The sequence below is a fragment of the Falco cherrug genome, chromosome 2 (genome assembly GCF_023634085.1).
Source record: "Falco cherrug isolate bFalChe1 chromosome 2, bFalChe1.pri, whole genome shotgun sequence".
Lineage (NCBI taxonomy): Eukaryota > Metazoa > Chordata > Aves > Falconiformes > Falconidae > Falco > Falco cherrug.
The window spans coordinates 119,850,222-119,869,349 of record NC_073698.1 but is presented as its reverse complement, the minus strand read 5'-3'; the positions used below and the strand labels follow the sequence as shown (position 1 = coordinate 119,869,349).

At 44.2% G+C, this 19,128-nt stretch overlaps 1 protein-coding gene across 4 annotated transcripts in view; it reads left to right on the top strand.

Moving 5' to 3' along the window:
- ALCAM (activated leukocyte cell adhesion molecule) overlaps positions 1-9,564 on the top strand; it is a 125,146-nt gene extending 115,582 nt beyond the window's left edge. For 3 of the 4 annotated variants that reach the window (XM_055702426.1, XM_055702425.1, XM_055702427.1), the window contains exons 15-16: positions 5,317-5,431; positions 7,204-9,564. In XM_055702426.1, the coding sequence (XP_055558401.1) occupies positions 5,317-5,404 (88 nt within the window). In that variant the 3' untranslated portion in view covers positions 5,405-5,431; positions 7,204-9,564. Of the gene's footprint in view, positions 1-170; positions 297-5,316; positions 5,432-7,203 lie in introns of all 4 variants that reach the window. The other variant, XM_055702428.1, reaches the window with a different exon arrangement.
- The last annotated feature ends 9,564 nt before the right edge of the window (positions 9,565-19,128 follow it).

Sequence of the window (19,128 nt, the reverse complement as noted above, 5' to 3'; positions counted from 1 at the left end):
ACCCTCCCTGCTGCCTGCATGCCATACTTGCAAGAGCAAGCAGAGCGTCAGTGCCTATTCTGACAAAAGTTTTCATTACAAATTAGAGCCTAGAAATCAACGTGGACCTTGCAAAAAGGACCTCGCACCTTTAGACACAACCCCTGTCCAATCACAACATCCCCCTACAGGCCACCAGTTAGTAGTTATTTTTTGAACCCACCCTTGAACGGTAACTCACCTCATCTCTATCCCCAAAGTGACGCCAAAGGAAAGTCTGAGAAGGCAGCAGCACAGAGCTTTCCAGGTCTGCCGAGGCAAGAAAATCATTACTTTTTTTTCATTGTTGGTGTTGTGGTTTGTATAATCTTCTATTGTCTTGTCATCCACACTAAGTGGGAATTATACTTGTAGCCTTGGAATATATTCACAGTAAATCACTTACATAGTTATTCACTGCCTCAGCTCCACTTGATGCAAAAGCTGATTATTGCCACATATTCTTTTCACTATGAATATTACCCCATAAATCAGAGACTCATCTGTATTCCACATCCTGCAGCCAGCCCCCTCAAGTAAAGAGTTGTGGCTGCCTACCCCAGCATGCCATGTTTCTCCTTCATCTGAGCAGAAGGCCAAAGACTGGTTTTCTACAGATTTCTCCTTTTTCCAAACAGAGTATTTAAAATTAATTTGCACCGAGCAGAATATAACTTAGCACTTCAGAATCTTCTTAAATTTTTGCTTCAGACCTCAGCTGAGTGATTCTAGGCCACCTGTCTTCAGTAAATCTGTCATATAGGAAATTTTCACCTTGCCAGAAACAGCTGAGAGTACAGCAGAAATTAAAGGTTTAGAAAGAAAATAACGCACCCAGCACCCTTTATCTCCCGTTCTCTAGGCATTGAAGCTTTGTAGGTATATTAGACCTTCATCCCATTTTTTCTCCTTGGGTTTGGAGGTGCATAGATCTTGAGTCACGTGAGGCTAGATCAAGGTTAAAGTGGTTTAAAATGCAGTGAAGGAAAATTCAGCTGGGCAAATGGAGGCGCAGCAGCAGTCTTAAAGATTATTCATACTCAGAGCACACCAAACTCTTGAAATTCTTCTTGGGTCACGGTAATCAAGAATGTTGCTAGTATCTCTGAAACTGAACACTTGAAGCATAACAATTCTGCTTTTCTGATGCTTTATGGGAAATAAGCATACGAATCCAAACATGGCAGGCCAGGTGTGTGGGACACTTGCTGCATGTTTTGAACAAGACTCAGCATTTGTGTTGGTTTTTGTGCAGTTCCCTTCCAGAGAAAAGGCAAAGTTACAGACATCTCTGAAAGTGTCAGTTCAGGTCCCAGATCTGCTATGGAAGTGGCACAAATTAAAAAATGATCACTCAACTCAATCGTCGTTTCTCGATGACTGGAATCTTTTTCTAATATCTCTGCCTTTTTTCCTTCTGATGGATACTTGAGAACAATTGAAGGACGTGGAAGGCAAGATTTGGGTGAATGGAACGAGGTTGCAGATAGTCCAGATTTGGATGCATAAAACCATTAGTTCCTAGAAAATCTTTTGCAACAGCGCATTTGACTGTCTAACGTGCCTTTCAAACGTAATGCAAGCTTTAATGGCATCCATGGCTCAGGCTTCAGCACTCAGAACTGCACTGATGTGTATTTTCTTTCCCATCATTATGGCAAGCTTGGGTAACAAGGGCAACGAGCACTGCAGGTTTTCTCCCTTGAACAGTGTTCAAGAGGGTGAGGCCTAGGCTGGTGAGATTGAAAGAAATCAGGAATTAAAGCCCAACAATTTCTGGGTCATCCATGTACAGCTTGTATTTACTGTACAGCAGGCAAAACACTCAGATGGAAGATGGTGTCTTGTATTAAAAACAACGCTACCAACAGTATCACAACTGAATCTATGACAATAACAGCCCCTCAGCACACATGCACATACTCTAAAGAAAACTAAAAACCTCACTGGGGCAGTGCTTACAGAGAGGTTTTGATTAGGATTCCCTGAGGATAATTATTTTCCTGAAGAGCAAGCATAAATAAATGTAAAATATGAGTCATAATTTTAGAAAGAGTTCAGAATGATCCATGTTTTACAAATGAATTATTATTATAAAAAAACCAAAGCAACCAACAGTTGAGGGACAAAAGTAAACTCGTATCCATACAGCCAGCTTCTCCCTCTTCAGAACAAGGTGGCCAGAGCGTGCTAAGGGCCGGCCTTTGTGGAGCTGGAGATAATGTTGAAGCGTGTGAGATGGCCTGGGCAAAGTGTGGGCTCTTTAGCCCTTTTGGGCAAATCCTGGGGAATGTCTCTGCCCAGTCGGACCACGCTGCCCAGTTGCTCAGATATCATCGAGAAGTCACTCCTGAATTGCAAATAGAGTTAACACACCAAAAAACAGCAAGGAACAATTGTTGCTGAGCATTAAGCTGGCAAAGGACCCTTTGTCCTGTGCCTCAAGTCACCTCAGGAAGGAATGGAAATCATGTTCTGAGCTATTTCTCTGCTACAAAGGCCATCCCTGTCAGACGCCGAGGGCTGGTGCCGTGCCAGGGTCGGTGGTTCCCTGGCTGCTGGCAGCGCTTTACCAGCAGGTCACACCGCTGCAGCTCACTGCAAAACTGCTCTTCTGTCTCTTAATGACACTAGTTAGAGAGCACTAAAATAGGCAGCAGTATGGCTGTGCTGAGGAGGTGGTGAACCTGCCCAGGTATCAGTACTTGGGGAACAAAACAAAACAAAAAAAAGCAAAACAAAAAGAAAAATTCCAGCAAGATCACTGAACCACCAGAATTAAGCTGCTGTATTTCAGTCTCAGGCACGGAGAATCTAAATCCATCTGCTTGTCAGACGTGAGGAACGGCTGCTGCTCTCATTTCGAGCAAGCGATATATACCATCCTCTGAAAGAGCGAGCGCTGGATCGCCTGCCTCCTTCAAAGTCACGGTGCTGCCTTTTAAATCTCCCGTTTTCACCCATTCTGGCTTTAGGAAGCCAGAGGTGACATTTAGTGAGGGGAAGAGTTTCACCGAAGGCAGAACTGAAACAGCACACTACAACTGCAGCCTGCTGGCGCCGCAGGGCCTCCTTCGGCCATGGAGCTGCCTCAGCCATGGAACAAAGGCCGGCGCCGCTGGTGACAGCGCCCTGCCTGGCAAGCGCCAGCTCACGTGGGACTCAGGCTGCTTGGGGCACTCTAAAACTCTTCGTAAGAGACCAGAAAAGGATCGTGGGGCCATGCCAGTGGTCTATCAGCCCGCTCTGCTGTCTCCAGAAGCAGGCGTGAGCAGTTACGTGGGGCAGACGTGTGCCGTGCTGCTTTCTCACCTCTGGCTCAGCTAACTGCCCGAGTCCTGGTTCTCTCAGCCTTTCATCTCTTTCCCTACTGCCTCCAATTCTGTAAGACTTATTTATGGAACAGACTCATTACCCACATGATGAGCCAAATGTTGTGCTCTACTTAAACCTATTTCTTTTTTTTTTTTTTTACATTTTTTTATTTTTTAAGGTATTTATTTGTTTGGGGCAGTTGCTTCTTTTTTTTACTAGGATTAAAGAGATTTGCAAAAGGTTATGAAGATCACAGGTCAATCTCTACCAAAGCATTGGATTTTCTTCTTCATTGCATCTCATATCCTTTGCTTCTATGCACATCACGTGTTTCAGGTTTTGATTACCAGAAGAAAAAGAGAAGGTTACTGTACAATAGAAATTTACCCCTGTCGAACAAGTTACTTCGTGATACAATCTCAGCATTTTCAAAATGAAATTTACCTGCTGTAAGCAAGAGATCAGCTCTTTGCAGTTAGTGGGTTTTCAGCACAGGTGTCGCCCCATCAGCCACACAGAGGTGACAGAGGCAGTCTAAACCCGACAGTAAATGCAGCTTTGAAGCATTAAAACTTACGAGCCATCAGGAAATGACCTCCTCTAACGCCAGAAGGGTTTTGGAATGGTCCCGTCCAGTGCAATCCATGGGTTGTGGGGCCCATGGTCCCACCCTCGGCCTCCAGCGCAGAGATTCAGCAGGGCTGCAAGGGGCGGCGGGTGCCGTGGCACCCCCTCGGGAGCTCCCCTGACACAAGGGCTAAGCTGTACTCTCTTACCCGAGCCGCTCAGGGCTGCCTCAGCCCCGGGCAACAGGCGGTGCTCCGCCGCTGCCAGGGCCTTTGCTCAGATGGAGGATGCGCACAGTACAACACTCCACTAGGAAAAATCCAGGTCGGGTGTTTGGGGAGGTACGTACCTGCATGGTGTCAGCGTGACATGTCACACTATCTCGCTAACCTGTGTCCTCGTTGTATTTTGCAAGTCAGCGTCACTGCGGGTCTTTACCCTGAAGCAAGGGTGAGCATATGCATGGATCTGTCACAACAGACGTTCCTTTTCTGTAGGGGAAACAAATTATCCATGGAGAAAACGCGTCTATGATAATCTGCTTTGACACAAGGGATTTACTTTGTCCCACTCAAACACATTTGCCCATTTACATTTTAAAAATTGCGGCCTTCAAAATGTTATCGCAGCGCTGCAGGAATCTTTCACCTTGGCAGACAGCAAGGCTTCTCGCACGTTAAATGAACGGCGTAGTGACTTTATTGTGCTAAGCTAAACTAAGCACTTAACTCATTAATTCATCTCTACTACTTGCATTAAGGTAGACGTACTATTTTAAATGAGGCATACCTCTATTTCCCCACCCCGCGTCGCCCCCCCCCCTCCCTCCCCCCCCACACATTTACACAATTTCTTCTTTACCCAAAGCCTGTCAGTCATAGCCAGCACAAATCTGAAGCAGAGTGGGGTTGGGGTTTTTTTGGTGTTGCCAGAATTTTCATTAATTTCTTTGCATTTAAAGAGCTTCCCTTTGGCACGGGCTCTGAGACTCAATTACTACAAGCACACAAAAGGTTGCCATGTACGTGGAGACACTTTAGCCACACCTGTAGCATTTTAGCATGCCTTAAAGCAAACTTGTTTTTTGAAACAAGCTGCACAATTTGTCAAGAAACATCGATCTGCACAACTGGTTTAACCTTACTAGGTGTCCACTAGCCCAGAATAATTCCGAATTCCTCAAGAGGTAAATCAAATGTACGTAGCCCTACTGCAATGCGCGCTGCGGTACTCACGCCAGTGGGGGAACTGGTGCTGTTGGCCTGTTCACAGACATATGCAAACCTATTGCTCCACTCCCAACAGGGCTGTAAGGGTTTTCTGTCTTTCTGAGAGGGGAGGAGATGGTGTCGTTAATGTGAGGCCGGAACAAATCGCTGTAGATGTGCAAAAATGACCTTATTTTTTTCATTATAGGACAGCATCAAAACATGTAGACAAAGATCTTGGAAATATAGAAGAAAACAAAAAACTAGAAGAAAACAATCATAAATCTGAAACTTAAGAGAAAATGTGTCAGTCGTCATTCCAGGTGAGTATTTCATATTGCAGCATGTAACATCCCTTTGTCCACCGCTTCCCTCTGGTGCTGGCAGTGCTAGCCCCGAGTCTGTTGCTCACCTTCCAGGGGGCAGGCAGTGGGATGATTTTGAGAGCTGCAATATTAGGACAGGCAGGCTCAAGTCCCTGGCCAGTTAAGAATTCGTACCTGCGTATGCACGTATTAAAAAAGCCTGACATTTAGACATAACTTAGCACTTGGCTGTATTTTTATCCATGTACTTGGGGAAATGAAAATACCAATTTGTATAATATATCACTGTGGTGTATGTGTGCATGTATGTATGTATATGAAGAGTAAGTTTAGGTGTAGTTTAGAAGGTTTTCAGCTATGACTTGCAATGTTCACACAAACCTTCTTCCCTTACTGAAAGCAACAGTTTCCAAGTCCTTGGTCAGCTTTATTCATTGCTGCATGGAACCTTCCTTAGAATAAAATCATTCTTATACTCAAGATTTCACATACTTACACTATTATTGAATATATCCTGGAAAGAGACACTGTATTTGAAGCTAGTAACCGGTATGAAAGTTTCCCCGACTGCTACCTCGTATAAAATACACAGCATCCTATTCGCTGGCTGGAGGCAGAAGTCCTGTGAGGCACCAGAGGAGCCGTACAAAGCACCAAGAGCACCACCCGGTGTTCACACAGACTTGCACCACTGCCGTGTCTCCCCTTAGCACCCAAAGTAGGGCTGAGCCCATTTCTCTGCCCAACGAAGGCCATTTTACAGCAACGCTGTGGTAGCACAAGAGCATGAAATCCAGCCAACCGTATAGGGGTGTCTTGCGTTGACCATCAGCTGTTCCTAAAACCGAGAGGAGCGCGTGTTCCGCGGAGCTGCGCTGGGGGTTCCTCCGGAGGGAAGCCGCAGGCAGACCTGACTTTCAGTGATCTCAAATAAATAGCATTGCTACCTACTTGAGGCAGCAGGGGTCTAAGGCATATAGTGGAATTATGACATTCCATATTTAGATTAAAAAGTTTCTAATAGAAATGAAGACAGCTGTCCTTATTAATAATTTCAATATGTTAGTGTTGTCTTGAGATTTTGAAGTACAAGGCACCATTTTTGCACTGGATATTCAGAAGTCACTGAATTATTTAGAGGGATAGTATCATATATGAAGAGATGCCGCATTGCTGTATGCCCTTTGATAGCACTATCACTGTTTTACCAGTTTGGAAAATGCAGTTGGGAATATCAAAATTATACCCTCTGTATGATTTCAAAGTGGAAAATAAGTAAATTTAGATTTTGAAAAAGTTGCAGGGTAAATACCTAGCATTTCTACTCTGATTCTATGGGAAAGTTATGTAATATTTTTGGTTGGGGCTTGTTTTGTGTGGGGTTTTTCCTGGACCTGGTACCTTCTGCAACATTGCAGCATTGGGTTGATGAGATGGAGCTGAAGTTAGCGGGGGGTATTTACGGGCCACAGGAGTTCAAATAACACCGTGTGCCCCCAGTGCAATCTTTTACTCTAATTACTTTATTTCTTCAGATCAGCAGCTCTACATAAATGAAATGGACATAAATCCATTCCTTACCAGATAAGCTTACTGGGTTTACCGGGAACAATATTGCCACGGCTGTTCTTACGAAAGAAAGCATTCTCACTGTGGCAGGGCAGCACAGAGTACTGTTGGGGTAGCTGCTGGAAGGTTAGACACCAAGTACTTCTGTTGGGCAGCATATTTTAAAATGTTTTAACTGGCTTTATCTTTCCTGTTTTCAGAGAATACATATAGACCAACTGAAGCATGAACGTGGATTGTATTTAAACATATACAAAGAAGTGACAGCTATTCATGGTTCAAGTATTAAACAGATCATACTACCAAGTTTTCAAAGGATTTTAGACACAGTTATCTCAAGCTGAAAAAAAAACAAACACCACCACAAACTAATTTTGGCAACAGCCATGATAATAGGTCACCATGTTGTGTTCTGTTTGAAATATTTTTTTGTAAATGTCTGCACTGAAGATTTCTTTTTGTTTGCCTTTATGTAAATTTTTTACGTAGCTATTTTTATACACTGTAAGGCTTTGTTCTGGGAGTTGCTGTTAATCTGATGTATAGTGTAATGGTTTTATTTCCATTGTTTTTATGACACCCTTTGAGCAGGTACATGTCTAATTCTGATTGTTATCAGTGAAGCCTCTGCTTTGTAGCAAGTACCTAGAGTGTGAGATTGTCTTAAAGGAAAACGTCAAACTCCCTTTCTCCTCCTTTGATATCACAGTAAAGAGAAAGCGTGACAGCTGTGACAGAAATAAACTAAATTGTTAACAAAAGCGAACATTTTAAAAACCATGCAAAGCGCAACAGCCAGAGAGGGACTCAAGAGTTTCCAGGAAGAAGTCTGGCTATTGAGCAAGGAACACAATGAGAAATTCCTAGCCTACCTGCAGAGGTGGCTGATAATCCTCTTCTTCTAAAGCAAGACACACATTTCATTATCGGCTGTCTTTCATGTTAGAATTAGGATAAGGAACTGGAATTCTGGATTAATTTTAACTCCTTTATGTTATCCGCTGCCTTAAAATACTGTACCTTTTCTTCATTTCAAAAAGATATCAGTCAGAATTGGAAACTTTTTTTAAAAAGTGGTCATATCAAAGCTGCATTTTTTTTTCCACAAAAATAGAATATATATATATTTTTTGTGTGTTTTTGTTAACTATGCTACAGATATTGAATGCACCTTGAGATAATTTTAGTGTTTTTAACTGGTACCTAATTTATCAAACAGTACATATAATTGTAACAATGAAATGTCTATGTATCTTTAGTTACATTCAAGTTTGTAACTTTATAAACATGTTTTATGCTTGAGGGAATTTTTAGAATGGTACTGATAAGGAAACGTTTTAGGGTAAATGGCCAACAGAAGGTTGTACTTAGGGGAGAGAAGTTGCATCTTACGCGGAAGGTTAGTTTCGGGAAGAAGGTAGCAGGCGGCTTTGAGGGAGAGGGACGGTAGAGCAAGCAGAACATCAGGTTTCCATTTACAAATATCCAGGGAAAAAGTAAGTTTTTATAGACCGGTAGGCAAAAATAAATAAATAAATAAATAAATAAAAAGAAGAAAAAGATGGACGTTAGGAAATGTATTTTGCCACTTTTGCATTATTTAGGGGGAAGAAAACACTGTTACTTGTAAATTTGTAAAATGTTACATGTCTGGGCAGTAGTGACTGATGTCTTAATAAAAGCTTCCTGTAGTGCATTGGCATGGATTAAATACATAAGATGTCCTATAAACTCTATGCTGTATAAAATATTCGAGGGAAATCCTGTTACATGCCTCTAAACTTTGATTTGTTACTGGTTTATTTGGCAAAAAGGAAAAAAAATAATTATAATCTTGGTCAATATTTAAACCAAAGTAAAATGGGGGGAAAAAAACCAAAGTAATTTGTTTTGCATGGCTAAGCCATTCTGTTATCTCTGTAAATATTGTGATTTTTTTCTTTTTAGAATTTTGTTAAAAAAATTCTAAAATTTTTAAACACCTGTTTTTCCAAAATAAAACGTGAACACACAAAAGAGTTACTTTATATACAAATATATCTTTTTCTTTTAGTGCGAGAACACTGCCAAGTGATACACGTTTTTAAAAAAAAAACACACAAAAAACCCAAACTGCAGTGGGCACGACTCTAAACAGGCAAAGTTGTAACAGAGTCCTGCGCAGGAGCGTGCAAACATCACCTGTCTTTGTTTGTAACACTACAGATAGTTCTTAAATACAGAGAGAAAACCTCCCAGGATCATAAGGGAAAGCATAGGGAAGGGCTGCAAATTTTCATACCACTGTCTGGGGAATACAGGGGAGAGGAGGAGAAATATGAAAAAAAAAAAAGAAAAAAAAGAAAGTCCTTCAACTTCCACAGCTACGAAAAAGGAATAAACCCAGCTCCTCGCCTTTTGGGATTCTGCTAGATCTCCTATGCACTTTAAATCGTCAGTCCTAGGAGCTGGCTTTTTCACTGCTCCGAGTTCACGATAGGCACGTTTCAAGAACCAAGAGCGCAAAAGAATTAATGTTTCTATCCATGCCTAAACAACAATAAAACCGAAGTATGTCTTCACTCGCTTGTCTGAAATCTCAGTTTGCAAGAGCATGTGTGAGCAGGAGGGAGGGCACGTACCTACCGCTGGTGCAGCTCCGTGGGGGTGGGCGGAGGGTAGGGGCTGTCTCCTGCGCCGGGGGCTCAGGACCTGGGGAGCACAAGCACTCGGAGCAAAGCACGTGCCCAGCAGGCACGTGAAGCCTTCCAGGAGTTCCTCATGCAGGTGTCTCCTTGCGACCTGGTTAACAAAACAACTTGGCAATGAACCTGGGGGGGGGGGGCTGTTCAAATCTGACTGTGTATGCCACCCCAGAGCTCAACTGCAGTTTAATACACATGGGAAGAAAACAATAATAATAAAAAATCATCTCTGCTGACAAATGGGTTAAAAGCCCAGCAAGGCGGAGTAGGAGAGAGCTGATGCTCTCGTTTGAAGGTTGGGAAATATAGTTTGCGGTGTTAGTTCATGGCTGTACAGGAACCTGCCGCCCAGCTCGGAACAAACCGATGCGTTTGCCTGCCTGCTGCAAAGGCATCATCGTGCCCAAATTCCCCCAGGCTGCCCAGGCAGCTCTGTAAGTCCCCAGCACCATCACCGGGCGCACAGCTGCGCTGCAGTGGCTGTGAGCCACGACTCACACGTGCACGGAAACACGGTAATGGCCAGGCTTTCTGAAATTAAAAAAAATAAGTTCTTGGGGTCAACACAACAAAAGGCAAAGCACCAGGGGCACTTTGTACTGGTGCTGAGTCCTAGCAAACAGCCTCTGTTCTAGGGTTTTACAGCGCTGCCGGGGTTGGCAGCTATCAAAGCCCTAATGGTGCGCAGTGCTCAGCAGCCTGCTTGCCAGTAGTACCTACAACCCACACCTGTACGTTACTCATAGCTTGCCAACACCAACCCGGCACTACAGATGGTTTAGGCAGTACGTTACACCTTTTCCTGGACAGAGAGTTTTCGTTCTGTCATGTTCGAAAATGCATATAGAAATAAGTAACTCAAAATTCTATATTGATTATTACTTGAACATGATGAGATATTAACATGACTTGTATCCATATGGGTACCAGCCCATAGAGACAGGCAAAGAATGAATAAATGTAAATTTGTGGGTTTTTTTAAAATATAAATTTCATCAGGGAACATCCGATACTCACCTAATATCCTCAGCTGCTGGCTGTTGCAGTTAAATCTGATTTACTCGTACTACCACATGTAGCTGGATACCTTCCTGTTGACTTCATGTTTAGACAGCCATATGTATGTAATTATCTCAGCTAAGATTAAGCAGTGACATATGAAATGAGATCATGACCTCCTGTGTCAACCCCATCTGTGCTAATGCTTTCCGGGTTTCCTTTTGACAAGCCTGCAGCTCCATCCAGGTGTCTGCTTCCAAGAATTGCCCACTACAGGTTTTTCAAACAGATTTCTCCTCCGGGCAGAAGATGGAGGGGACACAGGAGGTACATAACTTCTAGTTATGTGCTTCTCCCAACCCCTGAAATGCTCCCACGCTCTTCAGGAAAAGGGTGGCATCTGCAGGCTGCCATAATTCGGGGTTGCAAACCAGCCAACCCACCACCACCCTTAACTCGGCATGTGTCACACGTAGCGCAGCATGCACGTTTAATAACAACTTGCTACGTTTCAAGTTCTCAGAGAATCAGAAACTGAGCTTATTACTTAAATTATGTCAAAGTCAATTTTTAAAATAAGACTAACTCCATCCACCCAGCCACTCAGAATTCTTTAAATGTCCTGTAAGTCATACATTTTAATCTCATTTACATTTTAAATAGAGATACTTACTCTGTTAGCAGCAAGGCATTCACTTTGATGTAGTAATGAATTTCAGATTGAAAAGGTAGAGCCTGACAAATTATTAGGGAATTTTCTTCCTTAGTGAGAAAACAGCAATGTGCCTCTCATCACACACCCAACCTCCCCAGATGTTTTTGGCCTGTCCTCACGCTCTACCTGGTGGCAGAGCCGAGGCATCTTCGCCCTCTGCTCCCTGCCCTAGCACGGGCTTTGGCATCCCCTGCTCTGCAACGACTGAGTCTCTGCTGCCCTCGTGTCATCCGGTCATTGTAGGATGTTTAGGTCAGAAATGCCGGAGCACCTTGAGATAAAACCCAGCAGTTTAACACAACTATAAACAGAAAACGGGCTGTGAAATGGTGGGGGAATAGAAACTTACCCACCTTGCCATGCTTGGGCTTCTGCATGTTCATGTCCATTGTTCTGGAGTCCCTTGGAGTTTCCCCATTTTGGAAAAATTGCACGAAGTCTAACCCACACTACAAAGGCTCTGTAATACCATAACATATACCTATAGCACCAATGTGCCTAAGAGTTTTACTCAGAATTTCTGTTTTTGTTGTTGTTGTTGTTGTTATTGTTGTTGTTGTTGTTGTAAGGATGTGATAATTTTTCGTGTATTTTAGTCCATGTAGTTGTGATGCAAAGATTTATTGCATACTACCCAGCCTTGGACTTGAGAGACCAGAGGGAAGAAAGTAACGGATTAAATTCTATTTAAATATAGTCATTTCCACCCATTTACTATTTCTAGGGAAAAGCAGTCCCTCTTTCAATACAAACCTACATTCTACCTCACTCAGAAAAATTCTCTATATAATAAAGTTTATATAACCCAGGCCAACTACAAATCCAGAATAGGAGCAATGCTTCCCTCAGCTCAAACTCACATCATCTTCAACCTTTTTTACCCTGAGATTCTCACCGGAGCAGTAAAGTAATCACCTGCATGGGTACATCACTGATGACAGATCATTTTCTCCAGAGCCAGAAAGTAAATACAAATGTAGATCATGTTGTAAGTGTTCAATAATGCCTACACACCAGATCCAACATCTCATTAATATTTGCATCTGTCACGAGAAGAGCTAGTCTAGCATGGACAACAGAATACACTGAAAAGGAAGAACATAATTGGATCTAAATTCAGGAAATGAAATGAATTAAAGAATCAAATAAAACCTCATATAGAAAATATATTTTCACAAATTCAATTTTGATGATGTTGATACAAAAGCTCTTTCTGCTTTTATCGCTCCAAATAAAGAAGGATCACACTCATTTCCATGAATTTAAGGAAGTAAACACACACAACAAACACAACTGGCCAAAGTGACTGCACGCACTAAATGGAAAGAAACAGGATATGGAAATCAGATCAGACAGACTTTCTGATAAAATTAGAGTTAGCAAGATTACCAGCGCGTGGGATAAGGTGGTTTCAATTCTATGTGCAATGTCTTTCCAACCCCCACTTGCTGTACCTTGCAGTAATCCATTTTGCAGTGCAGTCTGGCTTTGCTGCGTGTCTTCTGCACCGTGCTGAGTGCCAGATTTTCTAATCCAAAACAAATCAGGAACAACAGTAGAAAAGCAAAATTTTTTTCAGTGAATTTTTTTTTACATGTATTATAAGGACGGGTAAGAAGTACAAGTTAGGCAACAAAAGCCAGCAGTGGTTAGAAGATGTTGAGAAAGTGACATTCCTCCATGCACACCGCACTGCCTCCGCCTGCAAAATCAATCATTGGTCCTTCAAAAAAAAGGGGTGAGGGAGAGAAGGGAAGAGTAAAAATGCCAGTAAATAGGAGCGTAACTCACTAAAAGTTACCTTTAGCAACAGCCAAAGCTTTTCCAAGTGTAAATGTAAAAAAAAAAAAAAAAAAAAAAAAAGCCAAAAAAAGAAGCTGACATGGGAATGTTGCTGTAGTCACTGCCCTCCAAGGATATAGTCCTTAGATGCAGCGCTCCCTCCTAACGCTGTCTCTACTGTTCTCTCTGGAGTGCTTATTCAGTCATTTGCTGTCTCCTTCTTATGTGTATGCTTTCCCACGTTTACATTAACTAAAAGGTATGAGCAGCTATCACCAGGAATGGATGAGGATCCCAGGGCAGTGAGAGCTACCCTTTCTAAAGCTGCTGCCCTTTCTAAAGCTGGTACCCTTAGCAGCCACCTCTAGCTCCAATGGAAGAAACCATCAAATCTTTTCATATGGCTCCAGAGAGGGAGCAATCCATAGTATTGGGCAGAGGTAGGTTCAAATTAACCAGTCCATCTAGCTCCAGTTGCAGCAGGATAGAGAATTAAATGCTGAAAAGTAACCTTAGTTGTTACAGAAAGCATGCAGGGAGTTGGCGTTAAGCAGGACATATGTGCTTCCAAAGTTTTAAGGAAGGTCCAACAGCTGAACCAGCAGAAAAACCTGGAGCACAACTTGCTGAGGCATTCATCCAGCCTCAACATAGCGGTAGGTACCAAGAGAACTTTTTATACATTTGCATTTCTCCAATCAGTACAATTCCACAAGGATTTCATCTCTGAACTGAGAGAAGAAAACTTTCTTGTGATCTGTGAAAGTAATCAGGCTGGAGAGGATAAGCCTCCAGCTCTCAGAGATGTGGTGACCAAAGCCAAAGAGCTCAGCTTCCTCAGCATACCTAACACTGCCTTTATTCCAAAAATTCAGCTTTCAATGCAAAGACATTTACATAAATTCACATGATGAAAAGCATTCAAGTACATTTCAAGGTATTATTAACTAATAAACCCTTCTCAAATGATATCTTAATGCACTCCTTTCATCCAACTAGATCTTGACACAAGACGTGTATAATAGGTAATCTGGCACACAAATGCATCCCTCACCATCCCTAACAAACCCAGCTGAAATAGGAGGCCTGTCCGCTTGTGGCTGGCCGGGCACATGGAAGGGACGCATCCAAGGAAACAGAGCATGAGCATTTCTAAGCGGGCAGCCAGACTCTCTGTTCCCCCATCCTGAAGAACATTCTGGTGTGCAGGCACCACAGAGAGCACACCCACAGTGGACCACTGGTACCCGTCCACTTGGGAAAAACGCTGAACTTCTGGCTAATGCAAAAACTAAGCCAGCAGGACAGAGGTGGTAGGAGAGAAACCGTCAGGAACTGAGGAAGCGAGATGGAACAGATAGGGAAATGACTCGTACGACATTCAATCTGACCGAGAATCATTAGAAAAGATTCAAAGGAAATTCAATCAGGAATGAGAATTTTCTCAAAAAGAAACTAAAACGTCTGTGAATTTCACAGGAAGAAAGAAATAACAGGCTGCCCAGAAAAAAATACCTGTCTGCAATGGCAGCTGTGAAGCATCCAAACTGATTTGGAAAGCTGATCATAAAGTCCCAAGTAAAAATTTGCAACCCCCACCCCCTGCTCTGAAACAGGTACCGTAATCTGGAACCAAAATACTCACCAGGACACATGCGACACTGAGACAATTTTGACCACATAGGAACTGTCGAGCTACAACTGGGAATAAAAGAGCTTTTACAATAAATACATCCTCTTTAAGGAGGAACTCAAAAGATTGCAGATTGCTATGGAAGACAGCCCAAGCAGCGCAGGAATATGACTGATATTTAAGATACATTTACAGCATTTCCATGCTGTCCTGGGTTCCACAGGGATGCGGTCACGCATGATCCAATGTCATTGGAATCACCTGCAGGCTGGAGACATAACTGAAAGGGGTTATAATTCTTATTGATTAATCCACATATTACTAATAATTAATAAATCAAATAACCTAACTAACTAATAGACAGACTAAGGCTATCCATTTACATTATTTGGCTTGCTGTTACACACAGCTACGGAGCTACCATTTACCGCCGTTAAATCTTATGCATGACACACAACTACTACTGGATCCACCTCTGGCACCCTTCTCTCCCCACACCACCTAACACCAAGGTGGAAGTTACCCCTCCAGGCTCTCCCCTCCACCCCAGGCCTTGCCACAGCAGCCCTGGTGGGCATTCCAGCGAGTTGCCCCAGGGGTTGCCTCTGGCATCCCGGTGGCCTTGGGCCAGTGGGACAGCGACACTAAATCTGCCACAGTTCCTAAAATCTGCCCTCCTTCGTTCTCTACCTGATCTGTATCTTACTTTCCAGTTTCCCACTTGCGAACCTTTTTGCTCCTCTGGTACCTCCTTTTCTCCCGCCAGTCTCCTCCCAAATGAACAACCTGCTTCTGCTTACTTCTGCTCCGTTGGTCCCAGTTCGGATACACGTGCACCCAAGCTCAGCGGTTTCGGTCTCAGTCCCGAAGCAACCCCAACTCCGCTGGCTCTTACTGATACAGGTACCTACCGCAGGGCAGCCTTGCAAGACAACTCCCCCGTGGCTCTGTGGCTCACACCCGTTACCTTCAGCTTACGTGCCCTCTAAGATAAATGACTGCTGGAGCCCTGAGACCACCACCTGGCCCGGGTTAAGTGCAAGCACTTCCCTACCTTTGCAAGACAAGCATGCACGTGCCACCAGCTGGTTTTTCCAGGCAGCTTCTGTTCTCACGTACACCCTGCTCGCTCTTAGCCGAGGGAAAGCAGCGTGTTGCTCTTGATGTGGACTTCCAACGGTCTGCAGGCTTCCTGCAGAGACCTTAACACACGAGACCCGGTATTCCAGCAGGACATCTCGCTCCATCCTGTAGGTCAACTCAAAGTGACCTGAGGGAGACCAAAACCCACAGAGCTCACAGCCAAATGAACCCGTTGTCCAGCAGGCAAAGGTAGCCGAGCTGTAACGTAGCACAGAAAATGAGTTTATTTAAATCCACAACACTGAAATTCAAAGAGGCAGCAGAAATGCTGTTTGCTCCCCCCTGCAGGGTGCTGTTACTGATGCTGGGCAGGCAGCAAAGCAAAGGAGCGAGGGGAGCAGCCAAAGCCACCTGCCCCAGCACCCGAAGCAGAGCCTCCCGCATGGAGCCAAGCGCGATGCTCGCCCTGACACCTGGTGCCCCAGCTAGTGCGAGCACTAGTGCGAGCAAGCACGCACGCGGGAGGAGCCGTCCCGTTCAGACATGCCTGTGGCATGGGAAACCCGTAGGTACGATGTAAAATACCACAGTTCACGTGAACGGGGGTTTTAACTGGAGACAGTTATTAGCCATGAAGATCAAGCAATCAGCACAAACGTACCCTTCTGATCCTTGGTCATTCTCCACAGCAGGTGAAATTTTCTTTTCTGAATTAGCAGCCTGCCTGCCTTCCCATCAGAGACCATTCCCTGCCAGCGCAGCCTCCACACCGGGGCAGCGAGGCAGCCTCAGTAGGCTTCTTTCCCCCTACTGATGCCGAGCAGCCTATGATTAATCACACTGTCACCAGATGCTACTCTGATGAGAAAAGTAAGCTAAGCATTATTTCTATTTATAAATACATTAGGCATTTACAATATGGTTTAACAGTTGATACACTGAATTTCTGTGACACTGGTTTCAATGACAAAATGACATTTGTGGAGGTCTACTAACCATTTCTGCTAAACCCTGGCTGGAAGCACCCAGGCTCAAAAAAAAAAAAAAAAAAAAAAAAAAAGGACAAGAATTATTTACTGCTTAAAACCTGCTCCCAGTGAAAACCCAAACCGCATTACCGTTCCAGGTACCATCCTGTCGGCAGGTCCCTCATGCATGTCATTAGCCCATTCACACGGAGCTGGTGACACTGCTCGCTTTAATGCTTTCCAATAAAAAGGTTCAGCTGTCAGAATTGTTCAGTGTTTTTCCAGCATTGAGCCAGGCTGTGATCGGCGATGGCTTAGCCATTTTTTATCTCCCTACATTCTGCAAAACAAAGCCTTGCAGGACAGCGAGCTCAGGGCCCTTCAGCCAGCGCATCTGCCCTCCTGAGTGGTCACCTCAAGCAAACGACAGCAACCTACCAGATTTTTCCTAATGTACAAGTTTTACCTCATTCATTACAGGCAAAGATTTCCCTTCTCCCTTATTATGATTTTTTCATTGCAATTAAATGATTTCTTAGTCTCCTGCCTAGTTGTTGACTCAGCCCTGGTGCACATCCTATGAGACTGAGCAATTGTCTCAAAGCCCTGTACCACGTTTGGAAGCCCACAGTGAGGGAGCCAGACGCTATAATTTTATTACCATTTTCTTATTGAAAGCAGAACGTCAGACTGAAGTTAATCTGTTCTGTTGACACAACAAGCTTCAAACTCCTGGCTTACTCCTTCCTAATCAGAAGCCTAATCAGATTTTACTTGCTAATATGATCTAATTATTAACCTGCCCAGGAAGGAAACATTTATTTCCCCTACTTATTCAAGTCAGGACCTCACCACCTAAATCCGGACACTGGCAAGCGGTGATGCAGACCTGCTGTCCCCTTTTGCTGCCGCAGGGGTTTGCCACCCCGTTGATAACAACTAAAACCAGCCACCAGTGAAGAAAAGCCCAGTACATGTTGTGCTTCTGGAGAGGCCAGGGCATCCCAGAGGGCACTCCGGGTGACAGTTAGCATCTCCCGCATCAGTCCCGCTGCCTGACGGAGCTCCAGGTCTCCCTCTCACATGTGTGTCAGGAAAAGGCACGTGCTGGCTTGCAGCCCGCTCCTCTAGCCACTGTCCCCGGCCAGGCAAGGTTACTGCTGCTTCTCTGCGGCTGGCAGCTGGGGCTCAGCGCCAGCGGTGCTCCCCTCCGCTCCCCCACTGAGAAGGCTGCAGGGCATCTGAGGGCAAGCAGCCTGTGGCTTGGGATGGCAGCATGAGAGCATCCTGCTCTCTGGCACTCCTCTGGCAGTGATGGGTGGCCGGGGGTCAAGGACAAGGAGGAAATCTCATAAGGATGGGGGGAAATGCAACAGAGCAACACCATCAGCCACATCAGGGGGCAAAGGGGTGCCGGTGGCAGAAAGCGAAGGAGCGGGGAATGTATTCCAGAAAATAAGGGAGAGAACTAAAACCTACAGGAAAGCTGAGGAGCGGGAAAGGGGAGGAGAGAGCAGAGATCTGGAGGAGCAGGTTAAGCATGCAGATGCAGGCTGGAAAGAAAAGGAAGCCTGGTGTGAGAGAAAACGCCACAGGACAGGGAGCAGGCTGGGGGGACAGGGAACACCACCAGCAAGGCACTGAAACACTGCTGCAAAAGGACGCGCTGCTTCGCAAAGAACCGACAAAGAATGACACAAGGAGGGCAGAAAAGCACAGGGTATGGGGAGATAATAGGGGACTAGCATCCTCAGCACTCTTTCTGTGCTTTGTACAGCCACTGTCAATAAATATCCTGCGCTCAAAGTATACACTAGATTTGTACGTGCAAGGAAGCATTACAGTAAAAACAGAAAATGGAGAGGGAAACATGGAACAGAAGAAAAAAATCACCTGGTGAATTCTACCTTGCACTTCAAATTTCCATTGGCAGGCACTCGGATGCATGAGGCGACTTTTTTGCAGCCCTACTGGGGCAAGATTACTACTTGGAGACCGGGGGAGGGAGGGGAAGGGCTTTGGACATTTCTGAAAAATGTGCACTTCTTCAGAGCACAATCCCTCAAAAAAAGGAGCAGTGACTAGAGTGAGATAAATTATAACATGTTCCCTCCACCACGTAGCAACAAAGATAAGCTCTCAATACAAATTGCTTGATTTTTCATTTTCTTGGAAGGGGAATGAGTAAACAAATCCATCTGATGATAGATGGATGTCACTATGGATAGTTCAGGAAACAGTCTTAAAAAATCATTCTAATT